Below are 17,184 nucleotides of genomic sequence, written 5' to 3' on the forward strand. Positions count from 1 at the left end.
TATGTTGATCCTCCCAATCCAAGAGCAAGGGAGGTCCTTCCATTTTCTGATATCCTCATCAATTTCTTTCTTCAATGCTTTAAAGTTCTTGTCAAATAGATCTTTTACTTCCTTGGTTAGAGTTACCCCGAGATATTTTATGCTGTTTGTGGCTATTGTGAAAGGTGAAGCTTCTCTGATTTCCCTCTCTGCTTCCATATCCTTTGTGTATAAGAGGGCGACTGATTTTTTGGAGTTGATCTTGTATCCTGCCACATTACTAAAGGTATTTATCAGCTGTAAAAGTTTCTTGGTGGAGTTTTGAGGGTCACTTATGTACACTATCATATCATCTGCAAATAACGAAAGTTTAACTTCTTCCTTTCCAAGTCAAATCCCCTTGATCCCCTTATGTTGTCTTATTGCTATTGCTAGAACTTCAAGCACTATGTTGAAGAGGTATGGCGAGAGTGGGTTTCTGAGTTTAGTGTTCCTGAGTTTAGTGGGATGGCTTTGAGTTTCTCTCCGTTTAATTTGATGTTAGCTGTCGGCTTGCTGTATATAGCTTTTATTATATTTAGGTATGACCCTTGTATCCCTAGTCTCTCCAAGACTTTTATCATAAAGGGATGTTGAATTTTGTCAAATACTTTTTCAGCATCTAATGAAATGATCATATGGTTTTTTTCTTTCAGCTTATTTATATGATGGATTACATTGATAGATTTTCGTATGTTGAACCAGCCCTGCATCTCTGGGATGAAGCCTACTTGATCATAATGGATAATTTTTCTAATGTGTTCTTGGATTCGGTTTGCCAGTATTTTGTTGAGGATTTTTGCGTCGATGTTCATGAGTGAGATTGGCCTGTAATTCTCTTTCTTGGTTGAGTCTTTGTGTGGTTTTGGTATCAGAGTGACTGTAGCTTCATAAAAGGAATTTGGCAATGACTCTTCTGCTTCTATATTGTGAAATACATTAAGGAGTATAGGTATTAGGTCTTCTTGGAAGTTCTGGTAGAATTTCGCATTGAAACCATCAGGTCCTGGGCTTTTTTTGGTAGGGAGGTTTTTGATAACAGCTTCTAGTTCTTCGTGACTAACAGGTCTATTTAGGTTGTTCACCTGGTCCTGGTTTAACTTTGGTATATGGTATTTATCTAAAAACGTGTCCATTTCTTTTACATTTTCCAGTTTTGTGCCATACAGGCCTTTGTAGTAAGATCTAATGATTCTTTGAATTTCCTCTGTGTCTGTGGTTATGTCCCCCTTTTCATTTCTGATCTTATTAATTTGCATATTCACTCTCTGGCGTTTTATTAGTTTGGATAGAGGTTTATCAATCTTGTTGATTTTCTCCAGGAACCAGCTTTTTGTTTCATTGATTCTTTGGATTGTTTTCTGTGTTTCTATTTTGTTGATTTCAGCCCTCAGTTTGATTATTTCCAGTCTTCTACTCCTCCTAGGTGAGTCTGCTTCTTTTTTTTCTAGAGCTTTCAGGTGGGCTGTTAAGTCTCCAATGTGTGCCTTCTCTGTTTTCTTTAAGTGGGCACTTAGTGCTATGAACTTTCCTCTCAGGACTGCTTTCATAGTGTCCCATAAGTTTGAGTAGGTTGTTTCTTTATTTTCATTGAATTCAAGGAAGACTTTAATTTCTTTCTTTATTTCTTCCTTGATCCAGGTGTGGTTCAGTAGTTGACTGTTCAGTTTCCATGAGTTTGTAGGCTTTCTGGGGGTAGGGTTGTTGTTGAATTCTAACTTTAATCCATGGTGATCTGATAAGATACAGGTGGTTACTAATATGTTTTTGTACCTGTGGAAGTTTGCTTTGTTACCGAGTATGTGGTCAATTTTCGAGAAGGTTCCATGAGCTGCAGAGAAGAAGGTATATTCTTTCCGATTTGGGTGGAATATTCTATAGATGTCTGTCAAGTCCAATTGATTCATTACCTCCATTAATTCTCTTAGTTCTCTGTTAGGTTTCTGTCTGATTGACCTGTCCATTGGTGAGAGAGGAGTGTTGAAGTCTCCCACTATTAGTGTGTGCGGTTTGATGGCTGCCTTGAGTTTTAGTAATGTTTCTTTTACGTATGTGGGTGCTTTTATATTAGGGGCGTAGATATTCAGGATTGAGACTTCCTCTTGATGAATTGATCCTGTTATGAGTATAAAATGTCCCTCTCCATCTCTTCTGATTGATTTAAGTTTGAAGTCAAGTTTGTTAGAAATTAGTATGGCCACACCTGCTTGTTTCTTAGGTCCATTTGCTTGATAAGCCTTTTCCCAGCCCTTTACTCTGAGTAGGTGCCTGTCTCTGTGTTTGAGGTGTGTTTCTTGTAAACAGCAGAATGTTGGATCCTGATTTCGTATCCAATCTCTTAGCCTGTGCCTTTTTATAGGTGAGTTGAGCCCATTGACATTAAGTGATATTAATGACCAGGGGATGTTAACTCCGGTCACTTCTTTAGTAGTAGAGTTCGTGTGCGTCCCTTCTTTGAGTTGCGCTGGTGACGGGTCTCTAGATGTCTGAGTTATTGTGGTCATTGTTGGACTCCTTGGTTAGAGATTTTCCTTCTATTACTTTCTGTAAGGCTGGGTTTGTGGCTACGTATTGTTTAAATTTGTTTTTATCCTGGAAAATTTTGTTTTCTCCATTTATGGTGAATGAAAGCTTGGCTGGGTATAGTAGTCTGGGCTTGCATCCATGGTCTCTTAGTTTTTGCAGTACATCTATCCAGGACCTTCTGGCTTTCATGGTTTCCATAGAGAAGTCAGGTGTAAGTCTGATAGGTTTACCTTTGTAAGTAACTTGGCCTTTTTCCTTTGCGGCTCTTAATATTCTTTCTTTATTCTGTATGTTTTGTGTTTTGATTATTATATGGCGAGGGGATGTTTTTTTTTTTTTTTTTTTTCCAGCCTATTCGGTGTTCTGTATGCTTCTTGAACCTTCATAGGTACATCTTTCTTTAGGTTGGGAAAGTTTTCTTCTATAATTTTATTAAATATATTTTCTGGGCCGTTGAGTTGCACCTCTTCTCCTTCTTCTACTCCAATTATTCTTAGGTTTGGTCTTTTTATTGTGTCCCATATTTCCTGAATGTTTTGTGATGAGAATTTGTTGGTTTTGCTGTTTTCTTTGATCAGTGTGTTTATTTTCTCTATGGTATCTTCAGTATCTGATATTCTTTCTTCTATCTCTTGTATTCTGTTGGTAGTACTTGTCTCTGTAGTTCCTGTTCGTTTACCCAGATTTTCCATCTCCAATCTTCCCTCGGTTTGTGTTTTCTTCATTACTTCCATTTCATTCTTCAAGTCTTGAACTGCTTCCCGTACCTGTCTGATTGCTTTTTCATGTTTCTCTTGATTTTCTTGGGTATCTTTAAGCGATTTATTCATTTCCTCTACCTTTTTGTTTGTAATCTCTAATTGTTTATGGCAGTTTTTCACCTCCTGCTTAAGGTCTTCTATTATTTTCATATAATTCACTTTTGAGTCGATTTCTTCTAATTCTTCTGGAGTAGGGTGTACAATTCTTCTTATTTCGGGATCCCTTGATTCTGGTGAAGTCATGTTGCCTTTCAGGTTGTTGGAGGAAGTCTTGCATTGGCGCCTTCCCATCTCCTCCTTCAAATGGAGCCAGGAGAGGCCTGGTGTCTTGGTCCAGACTTTGCTGTGAATGAGTCTCTGGGTGTATCTTTTCAGTGTAGAAGCAGGGACCGTCCCGTTGAGCTGGAACTCCCCAGCACCCAAACATGGACTACCGTCCAGATGGAACTCCTCAGGACCGCTCTGGGTTGGTTGTGGATGCAAGCCTGATGTCTCTCCTGGTGCGGGGTTCGGATCTCCTTGCTGCTTGGGTGACTTGTAATCAAAGGACCTACCTAGCTCGCTGCAGGCAGGCTAGCGGGGACAAAGGAGCTAGCACCCTCCCGTTTGCCCTGCCGATTCGGATTCGGTCCTAGAGCCCGGACAGGCTGGGCTGGGAGATGTTATGTGGTCAACGAGGGAAGGTAGTCAGACGGAGGTGGGGGAGGGATGTGGATGCAAGCTGGGTAGGATAGGAAGAGAGAGGGGGTATTGGGCAGAGTCGCCCCTGAGGATGACCAGGAAGTGTAGGAGAGGTGTCTGAGTTCCCTGTCCCGGGCTGCTGCCGCGGTCAGAAACTCACTCACCCCAGTGATGTCTCTCCTGGTGCCTGGACCGGATCTCCTTGCTGCTCCCTTCATTAGTAATCTTGTAGATAATTTTAAAAAAGAAAAATGACTCTTTACTTTTAATTTCTAGTACTAATTTCTTTTGTATGTTTGTGTGTGCATTCATGCACATCTATATGAGCACATGCATGTGTGTGGAAGCCAGAAGTAAACCTGTGTGTCATCCTCAGATGCTGTCCACCTTGGGTTTTGCAGCAGGTGTTTCATTAACCTGGAATTCGCTGACTAGGCTAGTTTGGCTGACCCAGCAGGCTTCAGGGATCCCTAGAACTTGGATTAGAGGCTCTGCTACTGCACCTGACTTTTACAAATGTGGTACTGGAAGTTGAGCTCAGGTTCCCGTGGTTACTCAGCAGACATTGTACTGACTGAGCTTTCTAGCTCCCTGGCCATCAAACATATTTATTTATCTATTTATTTACTTATTTATTGTACAGATCCAAGTTTCTGTCTAATAACACTTCTGCCTGGAAAAACTTTACTTATTTCTTGTAATGCAAATTAATTCTGTCTCAGAAAAAAATATTGTCTATTTGACAAATTTTATCTTACAGCACTTGAAAAATGTTCCAAATTTATAACCTCTGAGACTTTTAATCTTTATTCCTACATAGATATGTTTGTTGTTCCTTGAGTTTTTTGTAACTTTGGTTTCTTGCCAGTGACTAATGTCAAAATCTCAGGTATTATCTCTTCACACTTTTCTTCTCCTAGGATTTCAGTCTGAATATGTTAGCTTATTTGATAGCAACAGTTCTTGGATCCGGCAGTCTTATTTTGTATGTTTTGTGTTACTTTTGTTTTTAGAAACTCCTGCTTGAGTTTATGTGTTTGCTCACCATCCTCATGTTTATTGAGTATCCCCCCTTGCTCTGTAAAGTCTCCTGATGAGCTCCTCAGGGGTAGTTTCAGTTTTTGTTACCTCTTTTCATTTGTCATTTTCGATTTGATGCTTTCTTACATTTCCATCTGATCTTGCATATTCTTTTACACTTGGCCCTTTGACTTACCTTTCGCCTTCTGAATGTTTTACCTGATAGACTCACATCTTCATTATACTAACCTGGTTATGTAGTTTTCCCTCTTGACCCATGTCTGTGGGATTGTCTCTGTGTATGTGCATGCATAAACATATGTATTGAAACCCGCTGGTTGGTAGCTGAGGAGCTTATCTAGGTGGTAAAGAAAATCAAAATTTTTTTATGTGTGAAAAAAAAAACTGAAAAAAAAAATCCTGGGTCTAAGTCTTTAAATGTATATTATGAGATTGGGGGAGGTATTAATTTGGTCAGTATGGGAATTCAGTTAGTGTTAGATTTATTCTTGGTCTTCTTACTGTTACAGCACCACAGAATTCAGATTCCTCTATCACCATTTAGGATGATGCAGAAGAACCTTCTCAGTTCTGGACCATTCTTCCTTTATGCTGCACTGCAGAGAAATGCTTTCTGAACTCTGTGTTCTCCAATTCATAAATCCTTGTTATTTTTCACTCATGGCCTCTTAGACTGTTTGAGGGAACTGTTTAATCAGAACCACAGAGTTCTTAGTCGCACACCTTGTCCCTAGTTCTCAGACGTGAGGTCTTTGCAGTGTGCCAGTGTCAGCAACAAAACACGGTTCCATCCTGCAATTCCACCTTTCTGCGAGTAGTAAAGGATTTGGGATTTTGAAAACAGTTTTCTTTTCCCAGATAATGTATATGAACACTAGTACCCTAAAGATGACAGTGGTTGTTGTCCTTACTTCATAAGAATTTAAGGCTTTGTTACATAAAGAAGAGGGAGAACTGATCTAGTTAGGGTTTTGTGCATTGTCAATAATGCTTTCTTGGAAATGTTTTTGTGAATATCAGGTTATGTCCATGAGAAGAACTATTGCAGGGACAAAATTCCCTTATACCCATATGCCCCTCATACCCTCTCAGAGAATCTGCTTTCTCTTTCTAGTCCACACTCAACCTTTTGATGACTGGTTATAATTTTTAAAAAGACTTATTGTTAAATTACATGTCGCTTGTGTGAGTATGCGCACAAATGCAGATGCTAGTGCAGGCCACAAGCATTGGGTCCCTTGAAGCTGGAGTTACAGGCAGTAATGAGCCACCCACTGAGTCTGAGTGCTGATAACCAAACTCAGGCTCTCTGAAAGAACAGGGTGCCCCTTAAGCACGGAACCATCTGGTCAGCCCTGATTGTTTTAAAATGAACCTTGCTGTGGTCTATACCAAGTACGCCAGTACTCATGACCCTTTCTCCTTAGATTCTGATTTGGACATTTGTCCTGCAACCGTAGGTAATAGAATTTTCAGTAGCTCAAAAGAGTTGCATATTTTCTCACTCACAGTAGTAGGCTTTTCTGCTGCAGGACTGAAACAATGCACTTCCCAGTGTCCTGTGTCCTACGCATAATCCAGAATGTATCCTCTGATTTAAGTCTTCCTGGTGTATAGAACTTATTTAAAGCTGTAAGCTTTTCCCTAAGTACAGCTTTCGCTCCAGCCCACAAGTGTCGATGCAGTGTCTGACTTGTCATTCTGCTCAGAATGTTGTGGCATATGCCTGTGATGCTTGGCTTGCTGTGGATTATGTAGAAACATGCTAACTATGAGATTATCTGGATATCTTACTGTCGCTGATTTCCGTCTTCTCTCATCAGCTTACAAAGAGCCCTGTTTTGTGTATTCCCGCGTTGGGGGTAACCGGACGTCCTTGAAACAGCCCGTGGATAACTGTGACAACACTTTGGTGTTTGAAGCAAGGTTTGAGAGTGGTAATCTACAGAAGGTAGTCAAAGTGTAGGTTTTAATTGTTTTTATTAGAGGAAGTAGGCCATTAGCTACTTACTAGTTTTTTTTTTGGATTAGGTATATTAAAGTTCTTAGTCCTCATTACTTAACTGTAATTCCTGAAGTACAGATGCTAATTAGGGTATTAAAGGTTTATATTTATTGAACCCACTCCTAGCTCAGCATTTATAATACTACGTATATGAACATTAATACAAAGTTGTTTGATAAGGAAAATCACAATTAGAAAAGATTGGTAAATCTTAGAGTAAACATGTCTGTCTTCATTAAGAATCTTCAGCGCCTGAGTGTGGGTACAGATAGTTATCAGACTTTTTTCTGAGAGTTCAAATTTTGAAACCTATGTGACTGTTACTTTACATGTACTTTCAAACCATTCTCAATGATAGCTACTTTATTCTCCTAGAACTGGAATTATTAGAAAATAAATGCTTGAAGGGGAAAAAATCAAACAGTGACTTTTTTCTTCAGTTTCAATAACTCTTTACCTATTTTTATAGGAAATAATTGTATTGAAACATACAAAATTTTATTGGGTTTCTGCATTTACAAAGGAATACAAAGGCTGCATATTTAAATATCAATTACTCATGAAATAAAACTTTCAGAACTTAATTTTTGTGGTTGTTTGCTATCAAATTCTACGTATATGTTGTTTCTTCCCAAAAGAACTATCCATGACTATATAAAATAGATAAAGATAAGATTATTTTTCTAATATAGCTTAAACTGAAATGTCATACTTATGTGCGTTTTTCCTTCCTTTTTGTGTATTAGGGCAGATTATGAATATCAGTTGACTGTGCGCCCAGACCTCTTCACAAATAAGCATACTCAGTGGTACTATTTCCAGGTCACTAACACCCAAGCAGAAATAGCCTACAGATTCACTATTGTCAACTTCACCAAGCCTTCTAGTCTTTACAATCGGGGTATGAAGCCACTCTTCTATTCTGAAAAAGAGGCCAAAATCCATAAAATTGGCTGGCAGAGAATAGGAGACCAAATCAAGTATTATAAAAACAACCTTGGACAAGATGGGCGCCACTTTTTTTCTCTTACATGGACATTTCAGTTTCCACACAGCAAGGATACTTGCTACTTTGCTCACTGCTATCCATACACTTACACCAACCTTCAAGAATACCTTTCTGGCATCAACAGTGACCCAGTAAGATCAAAGTTTTGTAAAATACGTGTCTTGTGCCACACACTTGCTAGGAATATGGTGTATGTCTTGACAATCACTACTCCCTTGAAGAACAGTGACTCAAGAAAGCGCAAGGCTGTGATTTTGACTGCAAGGGTTCACCCAGGAGAGACCAACAGCTCTTGGATCATGAAAGGCTTCCTAGATTATATTTTAGGAGACTCGAGTGATGCACGGTTGCTTCGGGACACTTTCATCTTCAAGGTGGTACCCATGCTGAATCCAGATGGTGTGATCGTGGGAAATTACCGCTGTTCCTTAGCTGGACGGGATTTAAACCGTAACTATACATCTCTCCTAAAGGAATCTTACCCTTCTGTTTGGTATACAAGGAACATGATCCATAGGTAAAATAATCTTTAAATTGCATCTCTGCTTAATCAGTAAATTTGGGAATCAAAACTTTGCTCATACAATTTCATTCATTTCTTTTACTCTAACTTTTCTTTTACTGTTTTTATTGTGCTATACATTTTTCTCTGTTTTCCTTCTTTCCTCCCCCTCCCCTTATGCTCTCTTCCGTGACCCCCACACTCCCAGTTTACTCACGAGACGTTGTCTTTTTCTCCCTCTTATGTAGCTCCATGTATGTCTCTCTTAGGGTTCTCTTTGTTGTCTAGGTTGTCTGGGGTTGTGGACTGTAGGTTGATAACCTAAACCCAGAAAGACAATATAATATGTTCCCACTCATAAGTGGCTTCTAGACATAAAGCAAAGAAAAAACCTCTAACTTTTCTTAAGATAGTTCATAAGCGATTTTCTTCCTTTCCAGTTCTGATCACACACCTTTCTGGCACTGTGAACAAGCTCTTTCTTGAATGAGAAAACAGGCTCCAGATATTTCACTGGCTTTGAGAAACTGTGAAGTTTGCATATCACAAATTTGATTTCTTCCTAAAACTTATAGTAACCTTGATGACTACCGTAGCCTTGATGGTTACACTGTGTTTTTTTTAATCATCTATGTGTGAATATTAACTACAGACCAAAGCTTTCTGAAATTATGCCAGTCATACAGTGCTGAGTGAGTCCTTAGACTTACTTAGAGTAAACTGTGATTTCCCTTTTTTATATAACTTATTTTTTATTTTTTAAAGAAAATGATCTTTTTTTCACTTTACATACCAATCCCAGTCCCTCCCCTCCTCTCATTCTCTCCACCTACCCCCCACACACACACACTCTACAGAGAGGGTAAGGCACACTGCTTTGGGGGAAGGTCCAAGGCTCTTCCTACTATATCTAAGCTGAGCAAGGCATCCATCTAAAGGAACTGTAAGATTATTTTTTTAATTTTTTGTCATTTTTAAATTTTTTTCCTTTTTCATTGTTTTTATTGAGCTATGTATTTTTCTCCACTCCTTTCCCTTCCTCTCCCCTCCCCTCCTATCCTCTTCCATGGTATGTACCCATGCTCCCAATTTACTTAGAAGATCTTGTCTTTTCCTACATCCCATGTATTAGATCTATGTATGTCTCTCTTAGGGTACTCTTTGTTGTCTAGGTTCTCTAGGATTGTGAATTGTAGGCCGTTTTGTTGTTGTTTTTGTTTTTTCCTTTATGTCTAAAAGCAACCTATGAATGAGAACATATGATATTTGTCTTTCTGGGTCTGGGTTAGCTCACTCAATATGATGTTTTCTAGCTATATTCATTTGCCTCTAAATTTCAAGATGTCGTTTTTTTCTGCTGTGTAGTACTCCATTGTGTAGATGTACCACATTTCCTTATCCATTCTTCAGTTGAGGAGCATTTAGGTTGTTTTGAGGTTCTGGCTATGACAAAAAAAAATGCTGCTATAAACATAGTTAAGCACATGTCCTTGTGGTACAATTGAGCATCCTTTGGGTATGTGAAAAGTAAAAAGAACTGAATACATGTAATGTGCCCAGGAATCTGGCAGAGAGTTAAGGATATTAGTGGAAAAACTAATGAAATCTAAATAAAGTTGGGAGCTTAGTTAATGTTAGTAATGTGCCAAGATTGATTTCTTTGTTTCTGAGAGCATAACAGAGTTATACAATACACTAACCAAAAGAGAAGCTACAAAAGAAGTAGACTAGAGCACTGCTTTTCTAGCTTTTGTGTCATTCTTGTTATTTTAAAAATGAAACATATATGATTTCCTTTTTTTATATAGCTTATTTACACACATACATACATATGAAGGTAGCTGATGGAATGCCTATTACGTTATCTGTGATGTCTATTTAATGATCTTTGACTTTAAGAGTTCCTGGCCTGACATGTGATGGATTACAAGCCAATATAGCTTGACTTGTCTCTATGGAAGCTAATTTAAATGTCTCAGTCCTCAGTTTGCCTTGTAAAGAGGTTAAGGCAGGAACCAATTCAACAATTTCTGAAAGAATTTTAAGAAAGGGAAATACCTTTAATTCTATTACTCAAGAGCAGGTAAGAAAAACAAGAAGGCAGGCAGCTAGGTATAGGAAGGTGACAGGATGTCAGTATACACAAATTAAGTATACTTAAAACATGTTCACATAAGAGGAAACTCTTAGGATACTTAATATAAAATATTTAGAATAATTACTAGTGAACAAAAAGAAAATACCAACTTACATTAATTAATGCAAGGGAAGAAATATTAATATCTCACTTTACCTCAGAGGTAATATTAATTACATAGATGTAATTAATTCCTAGAACTTTCTAATGATGCTCTTGTGGGAAGTTGAAATATCACCAATCCTCTGAATATTGGATCTTAAAATGGATGGCATGTTTCATATTTAGTGGTCATGCTTTAAAATCTAGTTTTCTAAGAACTTGTAAAAAATGTGTTGATTCCTTTGTGTTAAGTGGATTTTATCAAATAAAATCAGTAAATTAATACACATAAAATTTCAGTTTTAAATTTTATAACCATTGTTTTAAATAAAAGTGATGTTTGATTTTTTTATAAATATATACTTGTAATACCGTTGTTAATATTTTAGTTTTTACCCTTCTAACTATAGAGATATAGCAAATGACACATGCAATTTTAATTAAGTGATGTAGAAATGCCATATAAAGCCTGAAAACAGGACAGAAGAGACAAAAATGCTCATACTACTAACACCACGGCACCATTTTTAAAAGCTCTTCTCCAGTACTCTTCAGCATCCATCTGAGAAGCCTGCTTTTCTAATTAAAAAAACTGAGTGCTAAATTATGCAGGTGATGGGTTGTCCTCTTCAGATAATTTCTTTTAATTTGATAATTTCTTTTAAGTATTTTTTAGAGTTTTATTGGAAAAAAAACTCTGTTTAAAATTGAGTGTCATTTTTTCTCAGAATGGTATTCTCAGAGGCTAACTTCTCATTGTTTCCAGAACCAAATTCTGAGGCATTCAATTTTTAACAAATATTTGGTGCTTGTGTGCATAGCACTGTTGTAGATGATTTTAAACATTCCCCATCTCTAACAAGCTTAAATATCCAACATGAAAATTTGCTAGACAGGTGACAAGGAAATGGTATGAGTAAGGTGTTGCCAAGTTCCAGAACCACCTTAGTTCTGACTGGACTGGCTGGGTAGGAATGGGTGAGACTGTTCTGAAGGCTGAGAACACTACAAGATGAAGGAGAAGACTCTCTAGCCCAGTAGAGCGTTTGGAAAGGTAGTGGGCAAAGGAGGGGAGATCTGTCTTCTGTGGACAACAGAAAACCAAAGGACGAAGCAGAGAGATCTGCTAGGAGTCTTAGGAGTGGGAGAAATTTGCTGTTATCATGGAAAACTAGAGCATAAAAAGTCAAAAAATGATATATTTTAAATTTTATTTGTTTATTATATATGTAAATCTATATTACCTGTAGAAGAAGATTCAGAGTTAAAAATTAGTGACTTGCTCCTTTTCTTTACAATAGGTTAATGGAGAAACGAGAAGTTATTTTATATTGTGATCTTCATGGCCATAGTAAGAAACAGAATATTTTCATGTATGGCTGTGATGGTAGCAGCAGATCTAAATCAAAAGGATTATACTTACAACAACGAATATTCCCACTTATGCTGAGCAAAAACTGCCCAAATAAAGTAAGTAGCGTTAAGAGTTTAACTTTCCTTATTAAATACTGAACATATGGGGAAGTCAGGTTTGTCATCCTACTTGTTAACCTGCTTTTTAAAATTAGTTTTGGTTTTGCTTTTTTTTTTAAACTGATTTTTACAATTGACTATGAGAAAAAAACTGTTTGGGTCTGTTTAATGCCCAATTATTTAGAGATATTTTCCAAAAAAATAAAAACAAAACTTGTTTCTTCTCTTCTCTCTAAGAGCAGCACTATTTACCTTCTGAACTTCTTTCTCATTGTCACTTCTCTTATCAATTTCAAGGTCTGACATTTTCAAAAGATATTTTTAGTGTATAAGTTATACAGACTAAAGATCGTTATCTTAGGAAATGTACAATAAATTTATTAGAACTTTCAAAGAAAAATTTAATGACCAATATTAAAAAATACTTAGAAAGTAGAATTAGAGAATACAGTGTAATATTTTTGCTAATGGTGAAAATTTTGGAGCTGTTCAATTACTGAATAGTTAAAATAATTTACTTTTTTAGAAAAAAGAATTAGTGTAGCAAACAAAAAATCATGTAGACTTCAAAGTCTTAATGAAGCATTTTAATTATAAAGAACTAAATGGGAAATACTGCTTTCTGAGGCTAACTGGGACTCAAACATACCAAAAAAAAAAACCCAAGGTGATTTGATAGAAAAGCTATCTATAGAAAGAACAGGTTTGTTGTTCCAAGAATACTTGTACCTATGGGAAGATCAGAGAAAGCAATCCCATACCTGAATCTATTACTATATTATGTCAGCAGTGATAGGTATAAAATTCATTAGTCCTATAAAACTATCCCCTATCTCTCCTATCTCTAAACTGTTTTAGCATGTTTATTGACATGTTACTTAGTCTTCAATCTCTAATTAGTTGTACCTTACATGAAATGGACCTGTTTCTTGAATGCCATAACCAATCAGTCTGCATTTAAACAGCTGTTCCACCTAATACAGTGATTATTTAATGTTGAAATAGGAGCGGCGGAGCTGCGTCCCCAGCATCCCGGCCGCCTGCTAGCTCATGCCCGAAATAACAACACACAAATTGTATTCTTTTAAACACTGCTTGCCCATTATATCTAGCCTCTTCTCGGCTAACTCTCGCACCTGGACTAGCCCATTTCTAATAATGTGTGTAAGCACCCCAAGGTGCGCTTACCGGGAAGATTCTAGCCTACATCCATCCTGAGTCGGAGCTTCATCGCGTATGCCCAGGAGAGCGAAGCAGGGCCTCTGCTCCAGAGAGCAGAGCTGTCGAGTCTGTCTGAGGAGTCTTACCTCACTTCCTCTTTCTCCTGTTTACTCCTCCCACCTATGTTTTAACCTATCAAGGCAAGCAGTTTCTTTATTTAATTAACCAATGAAATCAACAGATTGATATATGACACTGCCATATCACTTCCCCTTTTTCTGTTTAAACAAAAAAAGAAGGACTTAACTTTAACGGAGCAAAATTACATATAACAAAACAGTTATCAAGTAAAAATTATAATAATCTATATCATAACTAAGGAAAACTATAACTATAACTAACTCTTCTTTAACTCCATCAAAGACTCCAGAAAGATATACTATTACCTAAGCAAACAAGAAATCCAAAACTCTAGAAAGGACAGAGACATCTCGCTGCCTGGACAGTCACCCAAAGTTCCTCTGTACCGTTGGGGCATTCATCTTCAGCCTACAGGCCCATAGTTTCCAGAAGACATTTCCACAAAGCAGGAAATTTCAAAGGCAGTCACTATCTGCTTGTCCTGAAGAATGTCTTGCAGACTCTCTCATGAATCAGGAACCCCAAAAGGTCATCTCACCTTTAGGCAAGTTCAGCAGTCCTCTCTCTGCGGGTTCTCTGTGTCCAGTTTATGCAATAGTCCAGGCAAGAGCAGTTTCTTGCCCAAATGGCTATCAAACTCCATAAGGATCCTCTTCGATGCCCATCTTCCTCTTGAAGTAGATTGGTGCTGCCAGGAGCAGAGTGTCTCATTGTCATGAAAAGTCCTAAGTTATTAAAACATTTAATAACATATTCCGTAGTCTTTGAAAAACATGAAGAATGCCTATCTACAATATATCTATGTACATCTAGAAAATCTTAACTAACATGACTACAAGCTTGACTATTATTGATGATTATCCATTAGCAACCTATATTTTTTAATTATACATTACATTTTAAAAGTGAACTACACAATCACAATACCTTAATCAAGATTAGAAATATGCATATACATATAACAAAACTGACCTTAAATCTCTATCAATAAAACAAAATCTATACTAATGCAAATTATTTATATCTATATCATATCCCCCTTTAAATGTAAAAGAACATTTATAAACCATATTTGGGAACATGGGCGCAGTTTTTTCTCTCCAAACTGTTTTCTGCTGAATGGGGGTGTTGTTAATTAGGTCTTTCATGGTATAACCTGTGTGCTAGTTTCATCTCAGTTGGCAGTTGAGTGAAGCAATTTTCTAAAGGTATTCACAGCAGCTGTTCAGGAGGGCGTGGTCCATCATATCGGAATAGAAGAAATGAACAGGGTCTCATCCTCTGTGAAAACAAAAAAAGAAACTCCTTTCCAAAGTATCATGTCCTTAGATCAAAATTGTAAAGTCAAGGCATTTTTAGAATATCTATGTTGGATTAGTTTAGCAGCATTTATAAACAAATATCTTTTAGCATCTGTTGCTCCTTCCTCAGCATTCAAACAATTCAAAGAGAGCATAATAGCATACAGTATCAATATTCTCTGTGTATTTTCCATCTTTGTGTACTTTATTTTAACCTCTATTTTGTTTATTTTTACTTTTATTTTATATTCTCTATCTTTGTCCTGGAATAACTCTGTAGACCAGGCTGTCCTTGAACTCTCATAGATCTGCTTGTCTCTGCCTCCCAGGCATTCAGGATTAAAGGAGTGTGCTACCACACCTTGAGGTCACAGAGGTCAATCTCTCTCTGCTTCCCAAGTGTTGGGATTAAAGGTGTGTACTACCACACCCAACTACTCTCTTTCTTCCTTATTTTTACTTTTAAGAACTTTTAGCTTGCATATATTTTTAACACACTGTAAATTATTTAAAGTTATTTTTTTTTTGTCTTTGGATCTCTGTTTACTGTATCTCTCTCTCTTTTTCTGAACACATGAGCCTTTAAATTACTGAGCAATATGAGTAGGATTAAAGCCGTGGCTTTGCCAGATAGATCCAGTCCATTCCTTAGCTTTCCAGCCTCATGGCAGAGATACAGGCTGTAGCCATGTTTATAGCCACAATTCTATAGCGTTTCAAGGTCCCTGTCAGCAAGTGAGCTTCAGCAGCCTGTGCTTGCAAACTGCACAAACCGCCTGCATAAAAGAGTCAGAGTTTGCCCTGGCAGGACAGCCCAGAAAGCCAGCATTTTTAAACGGCACAGCTTTTTTCCTGCTACAGCTGAAAACCGAAAAGCATGCGCTCAGCTTTTTGTCAACACCGTTTAAGTGTTTCGTGGCAGGACCTCTTAATGAGCTGCAGGGTTTTGCAGCTAAAGCTGAGTCAGGAAGCCTCTCTTAGATGAGAGTGCTTGCTTGCCTCTAGCAAGCAGAGTAGACCCGAAAAATTGTTGCTACCAAGAAAACATGCATGCTTTACTCTTTCCCAAGCTTTCTCAGGCTTTCAGTGGATTCAGTTGCCCCACGTTGGGTGCCATCTGTTGAAATAGGGAGCAGCGGGGCTGCGTCCCCAACACCCCGGCCGCCTGCTAGCTCATGCCCGAAATAACAACACACAAATTGTATTCTTTTAAACACTGCTTGCCCATTATATCTAGCCTCTTCTCGGCTAACTCTCGCACCTGGACTAGCCCATTTCTAATAATGTGTGTAAGCACCCCAAGGTGCGCTTACCGGGAAGATTCTAGCCTACATCCATCCTGAGTCGGAGCTTCATAGCGTATGCCCAGGAGAGCGAAGCAGGGCCTCTGCTCCAGAGAGCAGAGCTGTCGAGTCTGTCTGAGGAGTCTTACCTCACTTCCTCTTTCTCCTGTTTACTCCTCCCACCTATGCTTTAACCTATCAGGGCAAGCAGTTTCTTTATTTAATTAACCAATGAAATCAACAGATTGATATATGACACTCCCACATCAATTTAAAATATAGACAACTCCAATTTTATGTTCTGTCTGAAACATTTCTCATTACAACATTCAGGCAAATATACAATCAAGGGTGTAGAGATGAAATACTTTCCTAGTAAACAAGAACAAGTAGCTAGAAAGCAGGGGAGATAGGTAAGAACTGACCAACACCAACTGGATTTGATTGACCACTATAGAACAAGTCAATGTCTAGGTTCCAAGTCAATATTTCAAGCCAATATCTAAATTTCTATACAAGAAGCTAGAAAGGGAAAACAAACTAAACAGAAAACAAGCAGAATGAAGCAGACAATAAAGAGAAGTGGTGATGTTGGAAACAGAGATAATGAAGAAAATCATAAAACAAAGTTTGTGCTGGGAAAGATCAATTAATATTGATAACATTTTACCAAAACTGACCAGAAAGAGAAAGATGACAAAAATTATTAACTCAAGAATGAAAGAGAGGGGTATTAATTTGAGCAGATTCTGCAGACAAGCACAATAAAGGAATATCCTTGTGGTTCTACTCAAAAATTCTTGGTTTTTTGTAATTTGATGAAAATTTTCCTGAGTTGTTATAAAACTTTGAAAGATACATATATTTCTATTAATAAATTTAGGAGACCTATACCATATTGTCAGAAATTACATTGATTTGCTAGAAAGAGATACAGACCATCATTCCATATTTAAGATTCCTGGGTCAACAGTATTGGCTCAGCAGGTAAAGGCACCTGTTGCTAAATTTGATGGTCTGAGTTTGACACCTGGCACCCACAT

General features: G+C 37.6%; 1 protein-coding gene across 5 annotated transcripts in view; it reads left to right on the top strand.

Annotated features, from left to right (window-relative positions):
* Positions 1–17,184, top strand: part of Agbl3 (AGBL carboxypeptidase 3) — an 87,305-nt gene that overhangs the window by 23,797 nt on the left and 46,324 nt on the right. For 4 of the 5 annotated variants that reach the window (XR_007592837.1, XM_050148010.1, XM_050148011.1 and 1 more), the window contains exons 5-7: positions 6,851–6,989; positions 7,779–8,558; positions 12,084–12,252. Coding sequence is in view for 4 of the 5 variants with exons in the window: in XM_050148010.1 (XP_050003967.1) it covers positions 6,851–6,989; positions 7,779–8,558; positions 12,084–12,252 (1,088 nt within the window). In the remaining variant the exon portion in view is untranslated. Of the gene's footprint in view, positions 1–6,850; positions 6,990–7,778; positions 8,559–12,083; positions 12,253–17,184 lie in introns of those variants that run through there. The other variant, XM_050148013.1, reaches the window with a different exon arrangement.

This window comes from Alexandromys fortis, unplaced genomic scaffold (assembly GCF_014885135.2).
Source record: "Alexandromys fortis isolate MF-2015 unplaced genomic scaffold, M_Fortis_MF-2015_v1.1 scaffold_57, whole genome shotgun sequence".
NCBI classification, from domain to species: domain Eukaryota; kingdom Metazoa; phylum Chordata; class Mammalia; order Rodentia; family Cricetidae; genus Alexandromys; species Alexandromys fortis.